Below are 13,783 nucleotides of genomic sequence, written 5' to 3' on the forward strand. Positions count from 1 at the left end.
CCTTTTAGATATACTATGTATCAAGTGAGATCTGCAGTAATTTGAGAACTTTCTGGAAAGGTAACTATTATATTCCATGCACTGCCCTTTTTACTGAAGATGCAGCTATTGCTTCAGAAAAAACAGCTTAGGAGACACCACACCCGGGCACGTTTTCCCAAGTCCCTTCTATACAACAACACAGGATTCCCTCTGCTTTGTGCTCAGTTCCTAATTTCATGGGTGAGAACTAAAGATGACTTTCTAGTCTAAAGATGACTCACACCTTTATGTCTTTTAAGCCATGTCTAATGTGTCCCAAAACTGCGAGTTGAGAATCTCAAGGATGGTGCTTCTCTTGATGTGGGATGGAACACTTGCATTCACCTCACCAGGGTGCTGGCTACAAATGCAAAATCTACTAATCTACTACATTAAACTTGATACAAGTGGGTGGAAAAATGTACTATTTTTAAACACATTTCCTGAGTGATGTTTCTGCACTGTGAGCACTACAAGGTTTGTTGCTTTTTCCTTGGTAGTTACAGTTCAAGAGTATGGTCATCTAGTATTTCCTTGGTTTTTTGTTTTTTTGGTTTTGGGTTGTTTTTTTTTTTGAGACAGTCTTGCTTTGTCACCCAAGCCATAGTACAGAGGCACAATCTCGGCTCACAGCAACCTCTGCCACCGAGGTTCAAGCAATTCTCCTGCCTCAGCTTCCCAAGCAGCTGGAATTACAGGTGTGTGCCACCACGCCCGGCTAATTTTTGTATTTTTAGTAGAGATGGTGATTCACCATGTTGGCCAGGCTGGTCTCGAACTCCTGACCTCAGGTGATCCACCTGCCTCAGTTTCTCAAAGTGCTGGGATTACAGGCGTGAGCTACCACACCTGGACTGTTTTTTCTTTTATCTTGTCATATCTTTGGCAGTTGTTTTAATGGAAATTATCTGTAAATATTATGTAAAAATGATCTCAGTAAGGCAGCAGAAGACAGCATACCTCAAAGGTGAATGCCGCATTTAGATGATGGGCTACTTTCTTTTTATGCAATTAAAATTAAATAAATTTTTAGAAATACTTAGCAAAACTGAATCTCATTTATTGGTGCTAATCAAGATCATCCTAACAATTAAAACTGGAGGAAAGCAGAAATTTTAAAACAAGTGAAAAGCTTTTCTCCTTTTTTTTTTGAGATAGAGTTTCACTCTTGTTACCCAGGCTGGAGTGCATTGGCGTGATCTCGGCTCACCGCAACCTCAGGCAATTCTCCTGCCTCAGCCTCCTGAGTAGCTGGGATTATGGGCACGCACCACCATGCCCAGCTAATTTTTTGCATTTTTAGTAGAGACGGGGTTTCACCATGTTGACCAGGATGGTCTTGATCTCTTGACCTTGTGATCCACCCGCCTCAGCCTCCCAAAGTGCTGGGATTACAGGCGTGAGCCACCGCGCCCAGCAAAGCTTTTATCCTTTTATAATAAATGATGATTACTTCCCTTGCAAGAATCAATCTATACATTATTTCAATCCAATCATGGAAAGTAAACTACATTTTGAAAATGTAAATTACCTCGGAATGTTTTACTATAGCTTCTAAACAGAACATTTCCACTGTTGCTGAAGGAACTTCTCCAAAACTTTCAGCATAAGGAAGTCCATTTCCTCCAAAACACCATAAACCACCCTGAAATTAAAATAATTAAAAGTTTTACTGAAAAAATAGTGACTAATATTTTTGTTTGACAAAAAAAAAATCTCTGTACTAATATACGGTATTAGAAAATACTAATGTGTAGGGACTCAAAATATATCGGAAACTTTAAAGGAACTTTATGCAAGCTGTGGCTTATCAGAATAGAAAACATAGGGAATTATTTCGAGAAGAGCATGACCTCCGTGTCCTCCTCAAGTCTTTCCTCTGTGTCCTTTTGTCTGAAAGTATGAAGACTAACACACAATTCTTTAACAAGTAAGAAAAGCCCAGAATGTTCTAGAGTCATCTCTTTCAGCCCCCAGTAGCCAGTACAGTCTATTATTTTCCAGATTCTGCTAATAGCCTACCTAAAGTCTAATAATCAATACGATTCAAAAGATATAAAGCATTATTGGACAAGTTAGAAAGAAAGATCATGATGACAATGATCACAGAGGTTTTAATCCTTCTCAAGTTGAAATTCAAGTTCATATGGAAGAATAAACAAAAATCATTACAAAAATTACAAAACAAAAGAGTAATAGGGACTATTTCTAACAGATATTAAAACATAAAGAATAAAATAGAACAAACATTTCAACTCTTATCACAGATCAACGGCTAATGTCACTAATATGCAATATGCTCCTCCAAGTCAGTGACAAAAAATACCAACACTATTATAGAAATACAAGCAAGTCATAAAGTTCTTAGGAAAATAAATATAATGCCTCTAAAATATATAAAAATATATTATAAATTATATATATTTATATATTTGTATAATATAGTATATATTTATTATACATTATAATATACTGTTTTTATATTTATAAATTATATATATGTTATATAATATGTACATTATATGTGCTATGTAAATTATTTATATTTTTAATTTTAGAGGTATATTCCTAAATATAATTCATTATATATAAAATAAATATGACATATATAATTATATATTTGTTTATATATTTATTTCATAAATATACATAAACAATGCTCAGCACTGCTCATAATGAGGGCCATGTACATTGGAAGGACACTGAGAAACTACATTTGTCATCTATTGGACAGACAAGGTTCTGGGGAAACAAGCACGTACAGCACCCTGCTGCTAGTGATATCAATGGCATGACTTCTATGGAGGACAACCTGGCACTGGCGATCAAGATCACAAGTGCACATGCCCTTTAATAATTGATCCTACAGAGATGCTCACACAGGGAAAGTTATAGAATGCAAGTCTGCTCACTGTCACATTGTTTGTATAATAACAAAGACTGAAAACCAGCTACTATTCATCAATGGGGGTTAAATCAATTATGGTACAGTAGTACAATGGAATGCTATGCAGGTCTGAAAAATTTTGAGTCTCTTCTTACATTGATACATACCAATCTCCACAATAATCCTTAAGTGAGAAAAAGGTACAGAACAGTGTGTAGAGAGAGAGATAGACCGTGTGTGTGTGTGTGTGTGTGTGTGTGTGTTGGGGTAGGAAAGACAGAATGGAAAGAAGATGTATTGCTGCATTGCTGTAGGCGCTCTGGAAGTGTTTCACTTTTGAGCTGGGGTCATAACTGCATGCTTACGGCCCACCTGCTGGCAAAAGAGGACAACTATATGTACTCAAAAATGTACATAGTAATATAAAGCCCAGTGTTTTCTATAGAAAATATAATCCATAAAGTTCCGCATTTTAATTTATAAGGTCCATGGTTCAGTAAACCAACTAAAAATAAATTTTGGCCACTCTATACTTTTTATTCATGTCTTCTCATATATAATATTGTTTTTCTAAATTTAAACATGCTTAGATCTCAGAGAGTCACATTATTTAAACTGAAGATTGAGATATGGCTAAGTCATGAAAAGTCATCCTTCTCTGGCAGAGATAGTGGTAAATAGTGGATTGGTGAACTCTGTCAGAGGGTAGGAATTTTTTCCTGAAGATTTACCACCACATCCTGGCTCCTCCAAACCCGTCTTCCCAGCTTGTACCCTTGAATCATTTGATCTATTTCTACTCTAAATCCCCCAAGGACAGACAGGGGAGAAGGCAAAGAAAATGATCTAGGACTTTGATTGTCTTGGCCATTTTGGCAGTGTGATGTTGAGTGCAGTTCCCATTTCATTCTCATTGTCAGCAAAGCTTGTTACTTACGAATCGGTAGATTTTGTGGCAGTAAGAAGTACAAGCAAAAAAGAATGAATACAAAGGAACAAACTCACAGTATGGTGGTATGGATTATATTCTAAACCCATGTAAAAATAAATATACATACTTACTGCTGCTTTATACTGAATTAAGATATGACAAGACTAAATAAATTCATAAAGATTTAAGAAACACTACACATCAAATTCTATGAGTGCAACAAAAAATAATTTCCTCAGGATTAAAGAAATGCATAGAAAAGGCTAGAGAGAATGACAATATTCAAAACAATGATAAAGAATAGGTACAGGCTGAATGTGGTGGCTCACGCCTGTAATCCCAACACTTTAGGAGGCCAAGGCAAGTGGATTGCTTGAGCCCAGGAGTTCAAAACCGCCTGGCCAATATAGTGAAACCCCATCTCTATGAAAAATTAGCTGGGGATGATGGTGCACGCCTGCTGTCCCAGCTACCCAGGAGGCTGTGGTGGGAGGATCACCCAGCCTGGGAAGTCAAGGCTGCAGTAAGCCATGATCATGCCACTACACTCCAGCCTGGGCAACAGAGTGAGACCCTGTCTCAAAAAAAGACAAAAAAACTAAAACAAAAAAAACCAATAGGTAGAAAAACTAAAAGGCAACAGTAATGTATAAGAGCTAATGTCTGGTGTTTCTTCATAAAAAGTTACAACCTTAGAGTTCCGTGATTTGTGCAAACTAACTAGGCTTTAAAATGATGTTCATTCTAAAGCAGGAGTTTTAAACAAGGGTCCTGAGGGGTATTAGGTAAGCAGGATTCAAGGCAAGTAGGATGTAAACTTGGATGGAAAAAAAATTATCTTTGTTTTTTCCTAACCTCTGACTAACATTGTGCATGGTATTCGGTTATGAACACAGACAATAAGCCACAGTAACTTTAGCAGTACCTGTGATTCTGTTAGTAAGGAAAAGCAGTTGTTTTCATATCACATCTCATTTTGCAGCTATTTGAAAACAGGGTTATATTCTTTATTTCTTTCAAGGCCAACTGTCCCCAAACAGTGAAGTTGCACATTCTCATACTAGTGAGCCCAAATCTATACAGCTTTCCAGTATTCCCCAGCCATAGTGATTTGAGATCAATATTTGGGCAAACTAGATCGTAGTTCAACGCTCTTATTCAGCAAAGCAGCAACAGTATTCACACAGGTATGTCACTAAAAAATGTATACATTGAATGGAACCATATGAAGCTGCCTCTTTCCCCAGCTCTACCCACTGAAGGCCTAAAAGCAATGACAGCAGCAATGAGCTGACCTAGCCCAGAACTTGTTTACTAAATACCATTAGCCCTAAAAGAAACCAAAGCTGCTTAAAAAAAATCAACTGATTCTAGGGCTAGAACAGGGAAAGGTTAAGATGAACATTCCCTAATACCAGAAAATAAGCAACTGCTCCAAAAATAATGAATGAAACCATTTGCAAAAGATGTGGGAGACAACTGGCAGGGACTCCCACAGCCAAACCTGGGACAATCTGAACATCAGTATGAATAGGATAGTAATAAATTATAATCTATGGAGTAAAAACACCCATGCATGATCCCATTTGGATTAGAAAGTAAGGCAGAAAGAAGAAACAGGAGGAGAAAGAAAGCTTTCCTTACAGAAGAGTACTAAATAAGTGAGTAAGGAATAATACAATTAGGAGGAAAATTTCAGCATTTTGCAAGCACCTAGCAATAACTGTTATTCAGGCAAGATTCATTAAAAGGATATTATTAAATAAAACTACTGGCTGAAAGTCTGAAGAGCAAAAGGACAGTCTCCTTATCTCAAAGTATCTCCTCCTCCTACAAATCAACATGCTTCCAGGTGTGACACAGTGGGAAGGACACAAAATCTCTATTGTATTCCTGTAATAAATGTACACCCGAATTTAATCACGAGGAAGCATGAGACAAACTAAACTGAGGGGCTTTCTACAAACCACTGCTTTGTACTCTTCAAAAATGTCAATGTCACAAGGACAGAGAAAGGCTGAAACAATTTTCAGGAAAAAGGAGATCAAATACACAAGACTCACATGCAATGCTTAATACTAGACAAGATCCTGGAATAGAGTTTTTAAAAACAAAAAAGCTGTCATAGCCCAGGTGCAGTGGCTCACGCCTGTAATCTCAGCACTTAGGGAGGCCGAGGCGGGCGGATCACGAGGTCAGGATATCGAGACCATCCTGGTCAACATGGTAAAACCCCCTCTCTACTAAAAATACAAAAATTAGCTAGGTGTGGTGGCACGCACCTATAGTCCCAGCTACTCGGGAGGCTGAGGCAGGAGAATTGCTTGAACCCGGGAGGCGGAGGCTGCAGGGAGCCAAGATTGCACCACTGCACTCCAGCCTGGGTGACAGAGCAAGCCTCCATCTCAGAAAAAACAAATAACTAAAAAGGAGTGCTTACTGGCCTGAAGAGATGAGACTTTAGAATTAAATATTTACTTAAATATTAAATTAATTAAAGATACGCTACTTCTTGTTTTTTCTTTTACAAAAAAAAAAGAACAGAGACTCAAATCAAAGTGAAACTAGTGCCTTTCAAGTGGAAAAACAAAGGTACTTCATGAAACATGAAACATGAAGCATTTATTTAAAAAAAAAAATACTAGAAACAACGTATTTACATAAAGGACGAAACTGTATGTGTCTGCGATCTGCCCAAGTAGAAAGGAAATGTTTCAAATGTCAGTTTCATCATTTCCAGTGTGATCTACGGTTCCTAAATATACTGAATTGGAATAGTGTAAAGAATGAAATTAAAAAGTCACAGGGGCTGAGCACAGTGTCTCCTGTCTGTTATACTAACACTCTGAAGATGGACCTCTTCAGCCCAGGAGTTTGACACCAGTCTGGGCAACATGGCGAAACCTTGTCTCTACCAAAAATTAAAAAAAATTAAATTAGCCATGCATGGTGGTGCACGCCTATAGTCCCAGCTACCTGTGATGCTGAGGTGAGAGAATCACTGAGAGGCGGAGGTTATAGTGAGCCGAGATCGTGCCACCATACTACAACCTGGGTGACAGAGTGAGACTCTCATCTCAAAAAAAAAAGGTCCTACTACGAATTTTTTTTTCAGAAAAACTTTGGTTAGGGGAAGATCTTTAAAATGGGAAGGGGAGGGAGTTGAAGAAGTTGTCAGAAGAACCAGGGCCTCTTGAAAGTGGTGAATATTAAAACACACAAACACATGATGCATTAATATGAACACACACATACATATGCACAAGGCCAATTTAAATGATATAACTCTTTAAACTACTGGCTGAGGCCAAGAATTCTGTGCAAAGAAGCAGTATAGTGAAGCTGGGTGCAGTGGCTCACACCTGTAATCCCAGCACTGTGTGAGGCCAAGGAGAGATTAACTGAGGTCAGGAGTTCAAGACCAGCTTGACCAACACAGTGAAACCCCATCTCTACTAAAAATACAAAACAATTATCTCAGTGTGGTAGCACATGCCTGTAGACCCAACTACTCGGGAGGCTGAGGCAGGAGAATTGTTTGAACTCAGGAGGCAGAGGTAGTAGTGAGCCGAGATCACACCACTGCACTCCAGCCTGGGCAACAGAGCGAAGAGTCCATCTCAAAAAAAATCAAAGTGGCATGGAGTATTAAACCATTTTCCCTCTCTTCACTTGGCAAAATGTAATGTTACAGAACACTATAGAAGGTGGAGGAATATTAACTAAATAGTAATGTCAGGCCAGGTCCCAGGAGCCCAGCATGGGGGTGCAGGAGACAAGTCAGTGATGGGAGTGGGAGACACTACGGCAGAATACAGGGAAGCACCCAAGTCCACAAGACTCGGTCTATAAATAGCGGGGTCCCCACAAAGCTGAAACTATCAGATGTTAGATAGGCCTGCTGAAATTGATGCGGATCCCTGAGATGAAAAGCAGGGCATGAGAATAGAGATGGGAAGAATACAGATTCAGTTAAGAAACTACTTGGCGTGAGAGCCCCAGAGTTTCCTAGATTTGACACCAACGGCACAAACAACAAAAGAAAATATATAAATTGGACTTCATCAAAAATGTTTTTTTTAATTTTTTTTTAGAGACAGAGACTTGTCCTGTTGCCCAAGCTGGAGTGCAGTGGCACAATTACTGCTCACCACAGCCTTGAATTCCTGGGCTCAGTGATCCTCCTGTCTTAGCCTCCTGAGAAGCTGGGACCACAGGTGCACATCCCACAACTGGCTAATGTTTATGTTGTTGCTGTTGTTGAGATGGAGTCTCGCTCTGTAGCCCAGGCTGGAGTGCAGTGATGCAATCTCAGCTCACTGCAACCTCCACCTCCAGGGTCCCAGTTTAAGCAATTCTCCTACCTCAGCCTCCCAAGTGGCTGGGATTACAGGCACGAGCCACGATGCCCAGTTAATTTTTGTATTTTTTAGTAGAGACGGGGTTTCACCACGTTGGCCCTTCTGGTCTTGAACTCCAGACCTCGTGATCTGCCCCCCTCGGCATCCCAAAGTGCTGGGATTACAGGCGTGAGCCACCACACCTGGCCCCAGCTAATATTTTTGTTCTTTGTAGAGACAGTCTTGCTATGTTGCCCAGGCTGGCCTCAAACTCCTGGGCTCAAGTGATCATCCCAACTCATCCTCCCAAAGTGCTAGGATTACTGGCATAAGTTACCATGCCTGTCCAGACTTCATGAAAATTAAAAACATTTGGGGTTCAGAGGTTACTCTCAAGAAAGTGAAAAGACAACCCACAGAATGGGACAAATATCTTTAAATTACATATCTAATAAGAGATTTGTATCCAGAATATATAAAGAGTTCTTACAATTCAACAATATAAAGAATTCTTACAATTCAACAACATAAAGAACTCTTACAATTCAACAACAAAAATTTCAACTCTTATAATTCAGTATATCTAATAAGAGATTTGTGTCTAGAATATATCAGAAACTCTTAAAATTCAACAACAACAACAACAAAAATTTTTAAATTGGGTGCTACAACATGAAAAGATGCTTCAAAAGGACAAGTAAGCCAATTTTAAAATGAGCAAAGGGAGCCATGGTGGCTCACACATGTAGCCCCAGCTACTCAGAAGGCTGAGGCGGGAGGATTGCTTGAGCCCAGGAGTTTAAAGCTGTAGTGCACGTTATGATTTTGCCTGTGAATAGCTACTGCATTTCAGCCTGGGCAACACAGTGAGACCTTATCTCAAAAACAAAAACAAAAACACCAGTTAAAAAAAAATTGGGCCAAGGATTTGAATAGACATTTCTCCGAAGAAGATATATGTGCCAACAGCACATGGAAAGATGCTCAATATCATTAAGCATTAGGAAAATGCAAATCAAAACCAGAATGAGGAAGCTACTTCACATACAATGGGATGGCTAAAATAAAAGATGGACAATGACATATATTGCTGGTGGGCACGTAAAATGGTAAAGTCTCTGTGGAAAACATCTGAAAGTTACTCAAAAAGTTACACAGAGTTACTATATGACCCAGAAATCTCACTCTTAGGTATATACTCAAGAGGACTAAAAACATACAGCCACACAAAGACATGCACATGAATGCTGATACTGAGATCTAATAAGAAATCTATATTTGGTCTCTACCCCTGGTTCCCTCAAGAGTGATGAGTATCTTTTGTATGCTAATGAGATGACTGGTGGCTGGAGGGCCCCTAAATAGTTTCAAGAAGAGGGCTGGTCACCAGAAAGACTAAGGCATGATTAGAGGGTAGGAACTTTCTGCCCTACTCACCAACCTCTGGGGAGGACAGAGGGGCCGAAGGTTGAGGTGATTACCAAAGGTCAATGATTTAATCAATCATGCCAACTGATTAAAACCTTGAAAACCCAAAAGGACGGGTTTGGAAAGCTTCTGGATAGCTGAACATGTGGAGTTGTCTGGAGGGTGGTGCACCCGGAGGGGGCATGAAGACTTGCCAACCCTTCCCACATAGCCTGCCCTATGCATCTCTACCATCTGCTGTCCATCCCCATCCTCTGTCATATCCTTTAGAATAAATGGGTAAGCAGGGTGTTTTCCTGAATTCCATGAGTAATCAGACCCAACAAGAGAGTCATAGGCACTCCCGGTTTTTGGCTGGTTGATCAGAGGCACAGTTCACCACTTGGAACTTGCAACTGGCATCCGAAGTGGGGTGCAGTCCTGTGGGACAGAGCCCTTAACCTATGGGCTTTGACACCATCTCTAAGTAGATAGTGTCAGAAATGAACTAAATTAAAGGACACTAAGCTGGTGTCTGATGGAAAACTGCTGAGTGTGTAAAGAAAAACCCTCCACACATCTGGTGTCAAAAGTGTTAAGTGGTGTGAGAAAGTAGGAAAAATGCTTTTTTTTTTTTCAAATTAGGAAAAATGCTTTGCTTTTTTATGTATTTTATTCATACGTAATAGCCAAACAATAGAATGTTCATAGAAGTATTATTCATACATAATAGCCAAACAATAGGAATGACCCAAATGTCCATCACTGATGAACAGATAAATAAAATAAGGCATAGACATACAATGGAATATTACTTGGCCATAAAAAGGAATGAAGCACTGACATGCCACAATGTGGTTGAGCCTTGAAAACATTACGCTAAGTGAAAGAAGTCAGACACAAAAGGCCACATACTGGATGATTCCATTTATATGAAATGTCCGTAAGAGGCCAATCCATAGAAAAAATAGATTAGTGTTTACCAAGGGCTGGAGAGGGGAATGGGTAGGGACTGCTAATGGTTACAGGGTTTCCTTGGGGGATGGTGAAAATATTCTGGAATTAGATTGCAGTAATTATTGTATAACTCTGTGAGTATATTAGAACCCAATGAACTATATAGTTTTACAGGGTTTATGGTATATGGATTAAAAAGAAAACTAGTTGAATTGGAAATATCACCATAAATTTAAAGCCTTTTAAGAAAAGTAATTGTTCTGCTCTGTTACTTGGATGTCTAGGAGCCCCAGGGTCCATGAGCTCTACCTTTACGTAGAACTATTATGCACACCTAGTGCCTGGGTTTTGGACTCTAATCTTTTCCTGTAAGAAGAATCAGATCTTCTTGGAGAAGCAAATGAATCTTGCAGGGCAGGAAGAATCAAAAAGAGCCAGAAATATCTTGTCAAAAAACCAAGGTACCTTCCAGGCACTTTGGGAATAGATTTTAAAAGGATAGAGAAGATCAGCCTACAGAAAGGGCTCTAGAGGTCAGGTGATAGAATTCTCACCATCAAAAAGAAAAAACCATTATAATTCACTGAAACAATTCCAAGACGTGACCCAAAAGGGGAAATTACACAAAGTATACTAGACAAGTCATATCTACTGATGTGTCCCTAATTTCTCATAAAAGGGAAAAATGACAAAATGCATTTAATTGGTAAAAGATTATAGAATATTGTGTTTTTTTACTGACAAAATATGTTTCTTTCATAGAATAGATTACACAGTTATTGCAGTTAATAATGATGGTTATTCGTTTCTAATTTCTCTTAGAGATATGAGATTTTTATAAAGATAAAAACTTGCTGACATGACACACCGAGAATACCAGAATTCAGTATTCGCTGACAGCCTTTTTTTTTGAGACCGGGTCTCATTCTGTTGCTCAGGCTAGAATGGCACAATCATAGCTCACTAAAGCCTCAATCTCCTGGGCTCAAGTAATCCTCCCATCTCAGCCTCTCAAACAGCTGGGGGACTACAGGCACGTGCTACCACGTCCAGTTCATTTTTTATTTTAATGTTTTATAGAGACAGGGATCTCACTGTGTTGCCCCAAGCTGGTCTCAAACTCCTGGCCTCAGGCAATCCTACTGCCTCAGCCTCACAAAGCACTGGGATTACAGTTGTGAGCCACTGCGCTCAGTCCTATTCATTAAGATACAATTTAAGAGTTACCTCCTGTGAAGCTGCAAATGACCTTGTAAGCAGAGTGAAGGGCTCCTGAAGTTACCTGTATCTCTCTCACACATTCTGTGACTATTTACGTACCTGCCTCCCTGTCATCCCTGAGATCCAGCCCAGGGCATGCCGCGCAATCAAAAGTTACCCTGTTTACTCAGTTACTGGGTGAATGCTAGCCCCTGAAACAATACATTGGAAAGAGTGGACACTCAAAAATATTTACTGAATGAATAAATGAGCTAACCTTCTGAGCAGCCAGACTCTGACTGCTTTCACTAAGAGCCAAAGATGTAAAATACTGGATACACTCATCTAGCTCTGTTTGAGGTAAGGAAGCCAGCAACTGTCTGAGCTCTTCTTCAGTGGAAGAATCCTGAAATAAAAGAAAAGGAAATTCTTCATAAATACTCAACAACTGAGTACAACAAAAAATATCCAAAGACTCAAAGCCGGTATTTGCCATATATATCAAAGCCATATATTGTGTGTATATGTCTCTCTCTCTCTCTCTCTACACACACACACACACACACACACACACACACACACACACGATATAGATATAGACATACAGGGAAAAAGATATCAGAGATAAATTACTGCTTTCAGTCTTGAAAACACTCACTCGCCCAGGTAAATAAACAATCATTTAATTTTGAATTCTATATTTTCATGTCTGTTACTTCAAACTGAGAGACCTATTGTAAATTTTAACTCAATTTTCATGAGTGACATCTTGACATTCTCGACATCTTGACTCAAAATGAATTATTGTATCCTTACTAATTAAAGCTATTGCTTTTCAAATCGAGAACTTGTTACTATCTCATTTTCTCTAATAATATCTCATATACTCATTTTACTATTTTTCAAAAAACTGCTAACACAGAAGTTTTAAGAGTTTCATTTTTTAGTCTAGGAAAGATACTCAAGAAACATGCTTTAAATCTATGACAGTGGTTCTCAACCAGGGGCTATTTTGCCCAGGGAACATTTGGCAATGTATGGGGACATTTTGTTACAACCAGGGGGTGCTACTGGCATCTAGGGAGTAGAGAGTCCAGGAATGCTGCTATACCCTACAATTTACACAACAGCCTCCTACCACAAAGAATTATCTGGCCCAAAATGTCACTAGTGTTGAGGCTGAGAAAACCTGACCTACAGAAACTCAGAAGGGATCAACTCATGGATGCTGATATGCTATGAAGTCACCCAACACTTTACAGACTCCCAATTACCAAAAGCAGAATATAATATAGGAGGAACAGCACCTCCTGAGGAATCAAATCTTTCTATAAAAACTATGATTTCAATTTTACATCCTACTTTATCTGCTTGTGAGAAGCAGCCAACAACTACTTTTTGAAAGCATTTTGTAGCCAAACTGAAGATAATATATTAAACCACTTTCCACTCTCTAAATTATTATTATGGTTTTACTTACCTCTTTTAAATATGGCAAAGGAGGTGGTAGGAGAAAAAAGCGAAGATCACTCTCTTTGCTTCGTGCCAAACCAATAAGAGTTTTCGGATCACAGGCTTGAGCAATTATCCTATACTGGTAATCTATTGAAAAAGCATATCTTTTGTTAATACAAAAACTAGCTTATAGATTTCATAAAGATTAACTGAACAAACTACTTGAAAGCACTCTAATTTTTAAACTGCTCTGCAAATGTGTAATCCAAAATTTCCCAAGTACAACTACATTTACAATACCTCTAAGCTAGATACATTTCCAGGACTGACCTCCCAACTCTTCTCAACATATATCTGGGGACTGGGTCACAGCCTAACATTTTGGAAAAAATGAAGCTCAAGGTAAAAATTGGTAAGTCAAACCAATTTAACTTCTTCTTAAAATAATTCCAGCATTCAAAAGCTGTTCTGACTGCTACTCAAAACACATGAGGCTGCATTTAAGCCTACTGCCCCATAGTGATGATATGGTGTTTTGGTATTCATAATGTCCATGAATATTTAGTTTGCAGTTCCAGATAGCAA

The 13,783-nt window shown here is 38.9% G+C and overlaps 1 protein-coding gene across 25 annotated transcripts in view; it reads right to left on the bottom strand.

The window, feature by feature from the left end:
• The window catches only part of SERAC1 (serine active site containing 1), an 84,847-nt gene that overhangs the window by 46,133 nt on the left and 24,931 nt on the right, over nucleotides 1-13,783 (bottom strand). For 19 of the 25 annotated variants that reach the window (XR_004742192.3, XM_035297055.3, XM_008995306.5 and 16 more), the window contains 3 exons: nucleotides 13,224-13,345; nucleotides 12,021-12,149; nucleotides 1,553-1,666 (listed from right to left, as the gene is read on the bottom strand). Coding sequence is in view for 24 of the 25 variants with exons in the window: in XM_035297055.3 (XP_035152946.1) it covers nucleotides 1,553-1,666; nucleotides 12,021-12,149; nucleotides 13,224-13,345 (365 nt within the window). In the remaining variant the exon portion in view is untranslated. The remainder of the gene's footprint in view (nucleotides 1-1,552; nucleotides 1,667-12,020; nucleotides 12,150-13,223; nucleotides 13,346-13,783) is intronic. The other 6 variants (XM_078370388.1, XM_008995303.5, XM_078370387.1 and 3 more) reach the window with 1 other exon arrangement.

Source organism: Callithrix jacchus, chromosome 4, assembly GCF_049354715.1.
Source record: "Callithrix jacchus isolate 240 chromosome 4, calJac240_pri, whole genome shotgun sequence".
Taxonomy (NCBI): domain Eukaryota; kingdom Metazoa; phylum Chordata; class Mammalia; order Primates; family Cebidae; genus Callithrix; species Callithrix jacchus.